At 41.2% G+C, this 11,281-nt stretch overlaps 1 protein-coding gene across 6 annotated transcripts in view; it reads right to left on the bottom strand.

Moving 5' to 3' along the window:
* Positions 1-525: 525 nt before the first annotated feature.
* The window catches only part of Golga4 (golgin A4), a 96,595-nt gene continuing 85,839 nt past the window's right edge, over positions 526-11,281 (bottom strand). For 4 of the 6 annotated variants that reach the window (XM_013346546.2, XM_026779380.1, XM_013346548.2 and 1 more), the window contains 3 exons: positions 7,266-7,352; positions 4,399-4,457; positions 526-1,152 (listed from right to left, as the gene is read on the bottom strand). In XM_013346546.2, coding sequence (XP_013202000.1) covers positions 4,428-4,457; positions 7,266-7,352 — 117 coding nt within the window. In that variant the 3' untranslated portion in view covers positions 526-1,152; positions 4,399-4,427. The remainder of the gene's footprint in view (positions 1,153-4,398; positions 4,458-7,265; positions 7,353-11,281) is intronic. The other 2 variants (XM_013346547.2, XM_005348072.2) reach the window with 1 other exon arrangement.

Here is an 11,281-nt window from a genome sequence, read left to right as displayed (position 1 = left end):
ATAAGAGAGAGAGTGTGTGTGTGTGGTGTGGTGATTCCTGTCATCTCTCTAAAGAACAAGCAGGTCAGTTGTAAGGTGTGGGTGGCCCCATTCCCCTCCACAGAGCTTGCACTCTTCTCATAGAACAACCTCCCAGCAAAACAGGCCAACTGGCTGGATAACTGAAGCTCAATCTCAGGCAGGCAGAAGTCTATAGATCTATGAGTTCGAGTACTGCTGTCCCCGGAACACGAAGGGTTCACACGAACTCTTCTTAGCAGTTCACACAGCCTGGCATCCGGGAGCTTCTCTCTCATTAGGCCTAAGAGTATCAGTGACCCCCAGAGCCTACAGAAGCCCTCCTGGAACAACAGAGGAGGGGTCCACGTCCTTCCCATTGCTCATATGAAGCCGAGCATACACAAACCTTTCCTAGTGTCTCCTTTTAGCTCTCCCGGCAACCTCCCTACATTCACTTCACTGAAACATGGATGCTTAATCAGCTGGAAGTGATTTCAACGTACGAAGAAGCCACAATGAGAAATATTATAAAGGAAATATACTTTATTTATCTGATCCTCTGAGATGACATGGCCAACAGTCACTGATGTGCATACAATAGGATTATGTATTGACTATTTACAATTTACAGTAGTATTTTTTCCTCTGAAAAATAATATAAGTATAAAAGCTAGGTAAACATGAGGTGCTGCCATTTGGGACTTATCATAGCTTAAAGAATTAGGCTTTAGCAAATAGTCAAAAAATCAATCTGGGAAATAGAGAATTTTCTCTTAATTTATCAGAAAAAATCCACTAAGTTTCACCTCAAAATATATTGCACAAGTCTTTAAGAAGAAAAAGAAATCACCCTAAAATAAATAAGGAAGATAGGCAGTTCTTTGAAAGGGGGAAGGAAAAGATGACAGGGGCACTGAGTGACCAAGGCAAGCCAGTCAGAACAGCCACAACCACAAAAGACTTCTCAAAGAAAAACTGAAGGAAAAGAACGAAACCATCCCCATTTCTCCACCCAGAACACCTGCTTTGCAAGCAGTGCGCGTGTGGGGCAGGATGAGACCTGTCTGCACGACACAGCACGGGCAGTTTGCCAAGCAGCGGTTGCCCAGACTCACTCTCCCCATTTCTTCAAGATGAAGTTCGGAGCCATGACTGAAAAACAAAAAGGAAATTAGGGTGAAAAAACAAACAAACAAGCTTTTATAGCCAACTTCATGTGAGAATTGTTTTGTGTTTACAAGGTAAAATAACTTACACTCTAAGGATGACATAAAAAAGTAAAAACATTTCAAATACTGATTCCTAATGGAATCTTCTAGAAACTACTTTTAGAGTAATTTAAACTGATTGAGCAGTCCCAGAGAACAGTATTTAGGTGTGGATTTTGAGGCTGAGACCTGGACCGTGAATCCAGTGCTGTTTGACTGAACCCGGAGGAAAGCCGCTCCTAAGTCTGACCTGACTCTGTGGAGAGCTCCTCCCCCACAGCTCTTCAAACTGCACTTCAGGGAAGGAGGTGGTTCCACTTTCCCAGGGTGTAGATTTCCTAAACCCTGCAATTCTCTCAGCATGATATGTATGGCAGAAAACGAACAAATGGCATTGGCATTGTGGTGTAAAAGACTAAGCTTCATCCTGAGTTCATTAAAATGAGACACAACCCCAGGATCTCCCTAAGGGTTTCCTAGATTAAAATGCTGCGTGCTAGTGCTCAGGTGGAGAATGTTACTTAGAATGCTAGAGGTCAAGCAGGAGAGACAAACCGAGTGTTTTTTAGAAAGCTAGCTCCACGTCTTGCTGGCCCCCAGGACCTGGAAGGGAGCTGTGAGACCCCTGCTAAGGTTCTCCTTCAATCAGGACTTTGAAACCTCGGTTCAAACACTTCTAGGAAACAAAATTCATTCAACGAAGTGGCACAACCATGATGTTATGAAGCAAAAAACCAAGTTCTCTAGTTTAAAGGAGCCCTCAGAAAACACAGTCTGCAATGTGTGCACTTTGTGGAGCCTGGGGTCTTAAACATTTATGAAAGATCTCATTCAAAAAATGGAAAAATTGAATATTGTATATAATATTAGATAACACTAGTATTATCTTGGTATTTCATTTACTGAGCATGATAATCATACTTGTAGGTTAATTTTCTTCTTAAAAACACATTTATTCGCTTGTACTTGCAAGCATGATGTCTACAGGTAACAACCAAACATGACAAAAGGCAGAAATAGGTGGAGAGAAAGCGAGAGTGAGAACTGGGAGAGAGTCTCACAGAATGCTATAATCTGGAGAGTGATGGCAGACGTGGGCATTCACTCAGTTTTGCAAAGCTTGGGTCTGAAATGTTTCACCTGAACGCTGAACGGACAAGCAGTCCCTGAGCAGAAATGCCAAGGCAGGTGTTTCCAGGTGAGAGCAGCTGTCTGCAGCCTGTGCAGCTGACACAGCGCTACTTGACTAGCTAGGGAGACATCCGACTCACAGACACTCAAGGCTCATAAACTTGTTGTTCTTTCTATTATATTTTTTTTTACTAAAGTTACCAGCATGTTTTTAATATCTGAAATAAAAAAGTTATGTTCAAATGTCCGTGAGGCTATCTGCAATCCTGTCTCCTGTGTCTTTCATCAGTGTCTAGTTAATGCTGTAGCTATCTTTGCCCTACAGGAGCTCAGACACTTCCACTTAAAAGGTTTTAGAAGACTCCCTTAGAAAATCGTCTCCCAAAGATTGTACGGCTAGATCCACTCTATTTAGCCCTAATCTCTGACATCAGAATAGAGGCCACTCAGCAAAATGAAGGTCATTCTAGCCAGGCCCTACGGCATATGCCTGTAATCCAATCATTAGGGAGGTTGGGCAGGAAAATCCCAGCCTAGGCTACACAGAAAAACCCTTTTTCAAATAAATAAATATTAAAAAGAAAAAAACCAAACAAATCAGAAGTCACTGCTGGTCAATGCCTGACGTCCTTACTGCCAGGAGACAAACAGGATAATCTATTCCCATTCTTGCCTATCGCAGTCCCAGGAGCATTAAAACCTTGTTCCTTTAGCATCATTTATGGTAAGGGGCTGTAAAGGGGATTTTTGGAAGAGGAGGCAGGGAGACTGTAGGAAGGCCAAGACCTGCTGTTCTGAATAGAAGGGAGAAGTGCTTCTGTCCCCTGCCATATTTCTGTCTGACTCTGAAGGTGTTCCATAAGCTGTACCTAGGCTTCCTACAGCCACCTAATAAACCATGCTCTGCACTGCCGACCACTGTAAAGGAGACAGGGATAGGACGGCTCTAGGTAATCATGCAAGCAAGTCAGATAACACACTATGAAGATCAAAAGGAGACTTGATGCAGGCAGTTTGAAAAAAAAAATAAACAGAGGGGCTAGAGACATTCTCCACAGAGTAAGAGCACTGGCTGCTCCTGTTCAGGTCCCAACACCCACAGGGTGGCTAAAGCACCTTGTAACTCCAGTTCCAGGGGATCTAATGCCCTCTTCTGGCCTCTGTGGTGTACATGCACATAGACAAACACACGACACATAAAATAAAAGTAAACAAATTTTTTTTAAAATGAACGTCTTTAAATTAAAACAGTCTCTAAAATATCCTGCTATATTTGTTCATGGCTGAAACAAACCATCATCATGAAATATAGTCAGGTTTTACTGACTGTGATTCAATTTATCTGTGAAAATTGCAGCCAAGTTTGAGGTCTGTGTGGACCCTAAATGTTTATGGCAATATTAAATCAAGCTAAAGACATAAATACTGTGTGAGACTCAGAATCCTTAGAGACAGTAAATCATGGGAAACATTTAGATAATTACATTTCATTGTAATAAAATGTTCATCAGAAACAGCCATATTCAATTAAACTAGGCTGCCTAGGAGCATCTACAGAACCCATGTGCTAACTCGAATCGAGCTGTGCAATCCTAGGATGCAACGAAACTCTTTATTTTAATCAGCTTTATTAGTTTTCATTGTGTTTAAACTAGCATTATAATTAAGCTTTGTAGCAATTTAGGGTCCGGATGTGTGAAATACATCTCTTCATTTTTCAGTACACACTGTATTTCACCACTTCACATTGAAAAATTATTTTTCATTTCTCTATCATAATCTGTAGTAACTTCAAATGCCATTTTTGTTGGTTTTTAGTCTCTCTCTCTCTCTCTCTCTCTCTATATATATATATATATATATATATATATACACATATATACATATATGTATATATATATCAGTCCATTTAACATAAACAACAGAAAGCAATTACATTAACCCAATGTAATAATCATGCTCATTAAAAAGAACAAAATAATCCCAGTGAAATGGTTAATCGCATGCAATATCTGTGATTTCAGTACCAAAGTTACAAGCCATATGACTCTCCACTCACCACGCTCTCACTAAGCACAGACTCAGGTATCAGAAGATGCCACTGCGAGGTGAAGGAAACTACAAAGCCAAGAGGAAAAGCTTGTTGGGTTAGTTTTCAGACAACAGTGCACAGGTTAAATTGTGTATATGGAGAATTACAGATAGTACTTAATTGTTTTCAGACAACAGTGCACAGGTTAAATTGTGTAATGAAGTGGAGAATTACAGATAGTACTTAATTGTTTTCAAGCTGAGGTCACCAGGCGAGCATAAGGACTATGTAATACTTCCCCATCCTAGACTTTTACTTTTAATTTCCATTTAGAAGTTTAAATGCTGAAGATGTACTTCATGCTAACGGTGCCTTTAACTGCCAGGTAAATTAGAGGAGGTTATATTATAAAATGATTTTTTTTGTAAGTCCTTTATAGTATAAATTAAAATTTGATTTACCTAATTTTAGTTTATACTCACAAACTTTTGGAAGTTGATAAATTTGAAACACAGTACAATTGTATATTGAACTCTCATTTCTAAAAAGTATCAACTTTATCACTGAGTAATTCCCTTATAATTCAACAGAGTATCAAGAGTGTTTGCTGGGCCGGGCAGTGGTGGTGCACACCTTTAATCCCAGCACTCAGGTGGCAGAGGCAGGTCTATTTCTGTGAGTTCGAGACCAGCCTGGTCTACAGGAGCGAGTTCCAGGACAGGCTCCAAAGCTACAGAGAAACCCTGTCTCGAAAAACCAAAAAAAAAAAAAAAAATGTTTTCAGGAATGAAACAGTTGCAACTTCAAGGTAAAGGAACTTGATCTCAGCCACGCCCTAATGTCAGGTGCCATAGCCCATCACCATTAGCTAGCTTTACGGTTTGCTTTGAGACGGCAGTATGACAACAGAGTCTGTTTGCCAAACCTGAGTCTATTTTTGGATAAATGACAAGCTTCTGAAGAACATACATATTTAATATGAGGTTAGTAAAAAGTAGCTCAATTAAATAGAAAAATGTTTTTCAATACACACAACATAGTAGGTTAGTATTCTGTAGGAAAATCTGCAGAAGCACACAAGATAAAGTTTGGGGATATCCTGTCTATGCTTTTAAGAAATGAAAACCACTTAGTAAATCAAACAAAGAAAAATCTAGTGGAGCTATTTAATGTTTTATTTTGAGAGAGTCTCCCACTTTGTGGCCCACGATGGCCGTGAACTTGAGATTCTTCTGCTTCACCTCCTAAGTGCTGGGATTCTTGGCATGTTCCCGGGTTTGCCACACTATTAACAGACATGATCTTGGCATGGGGCAAACAGTCTGGACGTTTAAGATTATAAAAGATTTTCCAAGTAATTTTTCTGAATTGTTTACATTTTAAAAAGCGATCTGACAGAGTCTTATCCTAACAGCGTCAGTCAAACCCACGTTTACATATGCACTATTTTTCCTTATGTGCCATTTTTATTTGAATTTATTTTCAAACTCCAGGCATGTATGAAGACGCCACCTAAAATGCTATAAATATGATTTATTAACTTAAGAGACTTAAAAAATTCTGACTCAAATGGAAACGGGAGAGACCAACAGTACAAGAATGATCGAGAGCTAAATCCAGAACTACACATGAGGCTGCGGATGCAGCTCACTGGTGCAGGGCTCCAGCATGCATGAGGCTCTAAAACCACAAAGCAGAGTAAGCAGGCAACATGGAGGGTGAGTGTGAGAGCCAAGCACAAGCGAGTGAGCGAGGAAGAAGACAAACCCTCAGAGACCAGGGAAGGAAATATCCTGGCAGCAGCACAGTCACTGGGGAAACTGACGCGTAGATTTATGTCTTCGGGGTCTGCAGCACTTTACTGAGAAAGCTGGTCTTTTAGGAAAACTCGAAAAGAGGCTTCTTTATAACAACAGAATCTCCTGGTTCCAATTTCAGCCAACTACACTATACTTTATTAATGAAGCTCTCTTAGAGATAAATGACCCTGAATCACTCTACAAACACCAACAACCCCTTCAGACTGACCGCCCCCCACAAAAGGCCAATCATTTTGATTAATCTGCAGTTTATATTTTAGGATCTCGCCCACTTCATGCCCATAAATTACTTCGTATTTCCTACCTATTTTTATCACTTGAATGATCTACAAGGCCAATTTTCATTACATGTGATTGGATGAAAATAACCATTCTATGTCCTTCAAAGTTTCCACTTTTCTATATTCTCTGTAACAGCCATAGTAGTAGGTGGCTGAAGACTGAATTTATTCAGCAAGTAAAGTGTCAAGAGACATGAGGTTTTGTTTAAAGCCTGGGCAGGTCAGCCTCAGGAGCAAGGGAAGATTAACTCAAGAGCCAGCCCCAGTTCATCCCTTTCTAGAATGAAAACCGCGTTACTCAAGGATAAATGACCTAATGTTTTCCTTTTAGATATGCTTAAATATTTTTTGGTCTGCCTTGAGAGCTGTATTGTTTGGCATTGCTCACTATCTGCCTTTGTCTGCTGAGTCATCTTATTGGCCCCAAAGATGATTAAAGTCTTTCGAATCAATGCCCATTAAAATACTTTACAATAGAAGAAAGGACATGGTGCTGTGGAGAAGCTGTGCTCTCTGCAGCAGGACAAACACTCCTCCATCCTTACCATCAGCAGCTCAAGCTCTGGGAACTATACACTACACACACGGCACCAATGTCCACGCTACTGAGAAAGATTACTTTTTCCCTTCACATCCCACCACATCCAGCTTAAACCTTCTTACTGTCCATCAACCACCACTTTCTAAGTTGTAGTACAAAGGACATTCAAAAAATTTCAATTTCTTTTTACAAATGAGATAGAATATAAACTGTAAGAAAGCTGCTTCCCTACATCTTCCTTCTGGAACTCACCATCAGCCGGGCATCTTCTCTTTCCAAAATTTTCTGAGCCTGATCATCAGGGAATTTCAGGACAGTGGTTATAACTTTCGCCATGGTCTAGAAGCGACAGGAAGGAGATCATTAGTAGACACGAGGCGATGTAGTCTCACACCATCTGACATGTTCTGCTGAGGGCTCTTTAGTGCTCTCAATGGAAGCCACGAACAAAGAAGTATGATGTGAAGATTAGCAGTCAAGGAAGCACTAGCATTTCAATTCAAGAAGGTTCCTTACAAGGTCCGCGTTTGAATTACTTTAGACGATGCATCTCCAATAGCATGAAGCTACATAAAGATCTAGCTCTTGGTCTTTTGGCTTAAGATGAAACATCATCATGGATTCATCTGAAAAGGCCTCATATTTGCAGTAACCTACAGTGATGCATTGCAAAATATATGCTCTAAATAACAAGGATTAGAAGCCCCCAGGGTTCGGCTCTAACTAAATCACATCATATATCTCATAAACATGGGCTACTGCATGGACATGAACATGCTTAGTAGTTACTTTTCAGGACATGCAGCACATTGACCTAGTAGAAATTATATATTAAAGGAACACAATGTTTTGTTTGGTAGAACACATGATGAATCAAAACATTACACATGGAGGTTTGCAAAACAAGATCATAAACTGTGCAGATCAGAATAAATATACCGTGAGTCAGACTGTCACTCATAAGCTCCTGGAAATCTCCTCAAAGGTTGAAACTCCCTATTGTGTATCAAGCTGAGATGTTGTGAGGGAGAGAGAGGGAAGAAGATGTCACTTAGGAAGTAAGAAGGACAAGGAGTTCAGCGCTTACATCAAGTCAGGTGGTACACTCTCCTGGGGATTCCTACAGTGCATGGTAGAGCATCCCAGACAAGAGGACCAGTGCTCATGGCTACATGTACTCTGTGTATAGGCCTGTGTGTGTGCTGGCAGCAGTAAGTTTCTGGGAAAAGTTGTAGGGAAAAAAATCAGCACAACATTATCAGCCCAAAGTTTTAAAACTTCATTCAAATCACTAGAAAAATTAAATTATTACCAGAAAGGAAATTAACATTTTAAAACCTGTAGAGCCAAGGCAAGACATTACACATTCCTAATAACTTACTAGATGCAGACCCCACACACAATAACTTTAGTTTCAGGTATCTTTCTTGCCTTTGCCTCTGCCATTTTAATAGCTTTAAAAAAAAAACCTAAAAATGCCATTTAAAACAATTAGGCTCTTGAAGGGTTCCTTATCAACTAGACAGAACACAAACTAGTGTGCAGAACTTGAGTATGGAGGTCAAGCATACACATCTGAACTGGCTAAAGGAAATCAGAAGTAGCAACTACTTCAGGGTTTTCTTTTTGTTAACACAGAGGCAACTTCCTGTGTCCCATTTATAAAAACTTTTCCCCCAGGTACCAAAAATCTAAAATTCAGTTATATGGACCATTTCCTTAATTTCAGTATCATACAAGCTAACAAAGTACAACTCACTCTGAACCCACATACATCCACGTCCAAACACGTTTATAATGACACAACCAGGATCTGTGACTAGTTGCCTCTTCACACTTCTAGAATTCACCAGTGACCCAGAATCTACAGCTGACAACCAGTAAAGCCTCCAGCTCACCAGAAAAGCTTTCATGAAGCAGCCAGGACTCTCGCTATACCCTGGAAAGAAATCAGACTGTCTGCTCTCCAAAACACATCCTCAGACCCTGAGAAGTATGGAGACGTTCAAATGGGCCAGCTGATTTATAGGCAAGCTCTTCAGCTACTGCTTCCTCGTGAATGCCTCTTCAATTAAGCTTACGAAGCAAAACAGAAGGCAGACTGGATGTTGAATCAACCAGAGTGGAGGACTAAAACCCAGCGGGAAAAGCAGGCTGGGGGCTCCATGCTACAAGCCTATGTGTACTATACGAGTGTTTTTTAAGCACCTGCCTCACGAAGAATGCTGTAGCCAAAGCAGGTGAAGAAAAACAGGTAGGACGACACACGGAGACTGCTAGGTACAGACCACCAGGTCCTCCACAGGCTGGTTCACCCTAAAATATAACCTGCTCTCCACTCTGAGTTCCTTGTTAATATAGAGAAACTAAGCAAATCAGCAAAAGCTGTGTCAAAAACCAGCTTCATTCTTGTTGGTAGCATTCAGGGTCATCTTCTCTGTGATATATATACATAAAATTCTGAAACTCTTTTAAATCATCTAGCCTTCAAGACTCTCTGGTCCCAGCTGGAGACAACTGCACTTCACAGGCTACTTATGACTCAAGGAACTCAGACGTCATTCTCTTGGGCCTTCTCTCTCAGCTGCTGCCCATCCTGAATGAGTGCTGAGAGCCCTGAACAGAACCTAAGCCTCTCTAAGTCTAAAGCCCTGCAAGGGAAGCTCTTACCATCCTTAACTGTGCTCCACTCCACAATGTGGTAACTGAGAACACACTGCTCAGTTCTAAAGTCAGGAGTGGCGTCAGCTTCCACGTCCATGAATGAATGAACAGTAGGCTACACCTACCACCAACTTCAACACGCACATATAAAATGAGGGAAGAATTATAGGCTGCTCATCATCAGTAGTCAGGAAATCACAACAAATGCATACAAAGGCCATGAAGAACCTGTGCCTCTGGGGCGGCTGGGGCAGTGCTCTTGCTGCCTTCCACACTGTAAACTGAAGGGAACCACCGGCTCAGAAAGCACAAGATTACATTTGGCTTGGGTTGTCTGTTTTTCAAAGTTTTCAACTTGGAAATGACATTTCACAAGCTACACTCCCCAGGAGCAACAGGCAGAGGCAGCTAGCGTGCTAGACTCAGGAAGGCCATGGTGTGTTAGCCAGCCCAGTTGCACTCCAACAGTAGAGTCCGAGTGGCTCCCGTCCTGAGAAGATCTCAAAGCCCAGTCTCCCACCTCCTGCGCATGCACACAAAGTTAGCCACCTCCCAAGCTGCCAAGGCTGCTGCTTTAGCTGCATTAAGAGCACAGTAAAGGGGAAACAGTCATTCATAGGTGTTACCTTAAGACAAGGGAAAAACTAGTAAAGCCCTGAAGGAAAGGGGACACTGGACCACTGGGAACTAATAGATTCCTCTCAAGATCACATTAGTGTAACATAATTTTTATCTGAAAGGATTTGATAGTCAGACATGGTAGTATATGCCTGTAATCCCAGCTCCTGGGAGGCAAAGCAGGTAACACAGCAAGACCATGCTTCAAAATCCAAAACTAAAACCAAGCAACAAAAAATACTCCCTAAATCTGCTTGATGTAAACAAAACATAATTTCTACAAATACTAAGGATTCATATGAACTCTGGCTCCTGGTGCTTCTCTGTGTCTCCAACCTACAAACTGGGAATACTATTTAAGGTGCTTAACTATGCCTTGCTCCTTTTGGCTTTATACCCCCTTTCCAGATCCCTGTCTGACTGGGCAGCATCTCTGTGACTCAGCACATATCCATAGCGACTGTTTCCAGGGACAGAAAAGGGCCCTGTACCATTCTCAGTCACGACACCGACAATGCAAACCCCAAGAAGAGCCTACAAGTGTCAAAAACAGACAATGATTACAACAAAACTTTTACTGATAAAAAAAAGCTCATGAAACAACTTTCATGTTGTTCCCTAACAATGTTCAATTCCATTCAAGATATATTTGCCAAGTATCTAATATAAGGTTTTAAACCAACTGTAGAGGACACAAGTAAGTCAAGACTCTATATCAAGGGCCTGATGTAGGAGCTACATTCTAGAAAGCAAATTGACTAGCCATTCCTGCTTCCTCAGTGTGGTAATTTGAAGATGATCAATATCCCACACATGCAGAAATGACCTGTAACAGACTTAACTATCCCTGGATGTTCCTTAGCAGTCATTGTCATGGTGATAACACAGTGATTCACAGTGCTATCTACAGTGCATTAAAAACCTCCTGAAAACTGGGCAGTGGTGGCACATGCCTTTAATCCTAGCACTCGGGAGGCAGAGGCAGG

The sequence above is a fragment of the Microtus ochrogaster genome, chromosome 5 (assembly GCF_000317375.1).
Source record: "Microtus ochrogaster isolate Prairie Vole_2 chromosome 5, MicOch1.0, whole genome shotgun sequence".
NCBI classification, from domain to species: domain Eukaryota; kingdom Metazoa; phylum Chordata; class Mammalia; order Rodentia; family Cricetidae; genus Microtus; species Microtus ochrogaster.
This window is presented reverse-complemented; position numbering and strand designations above follow the sequence as displayed.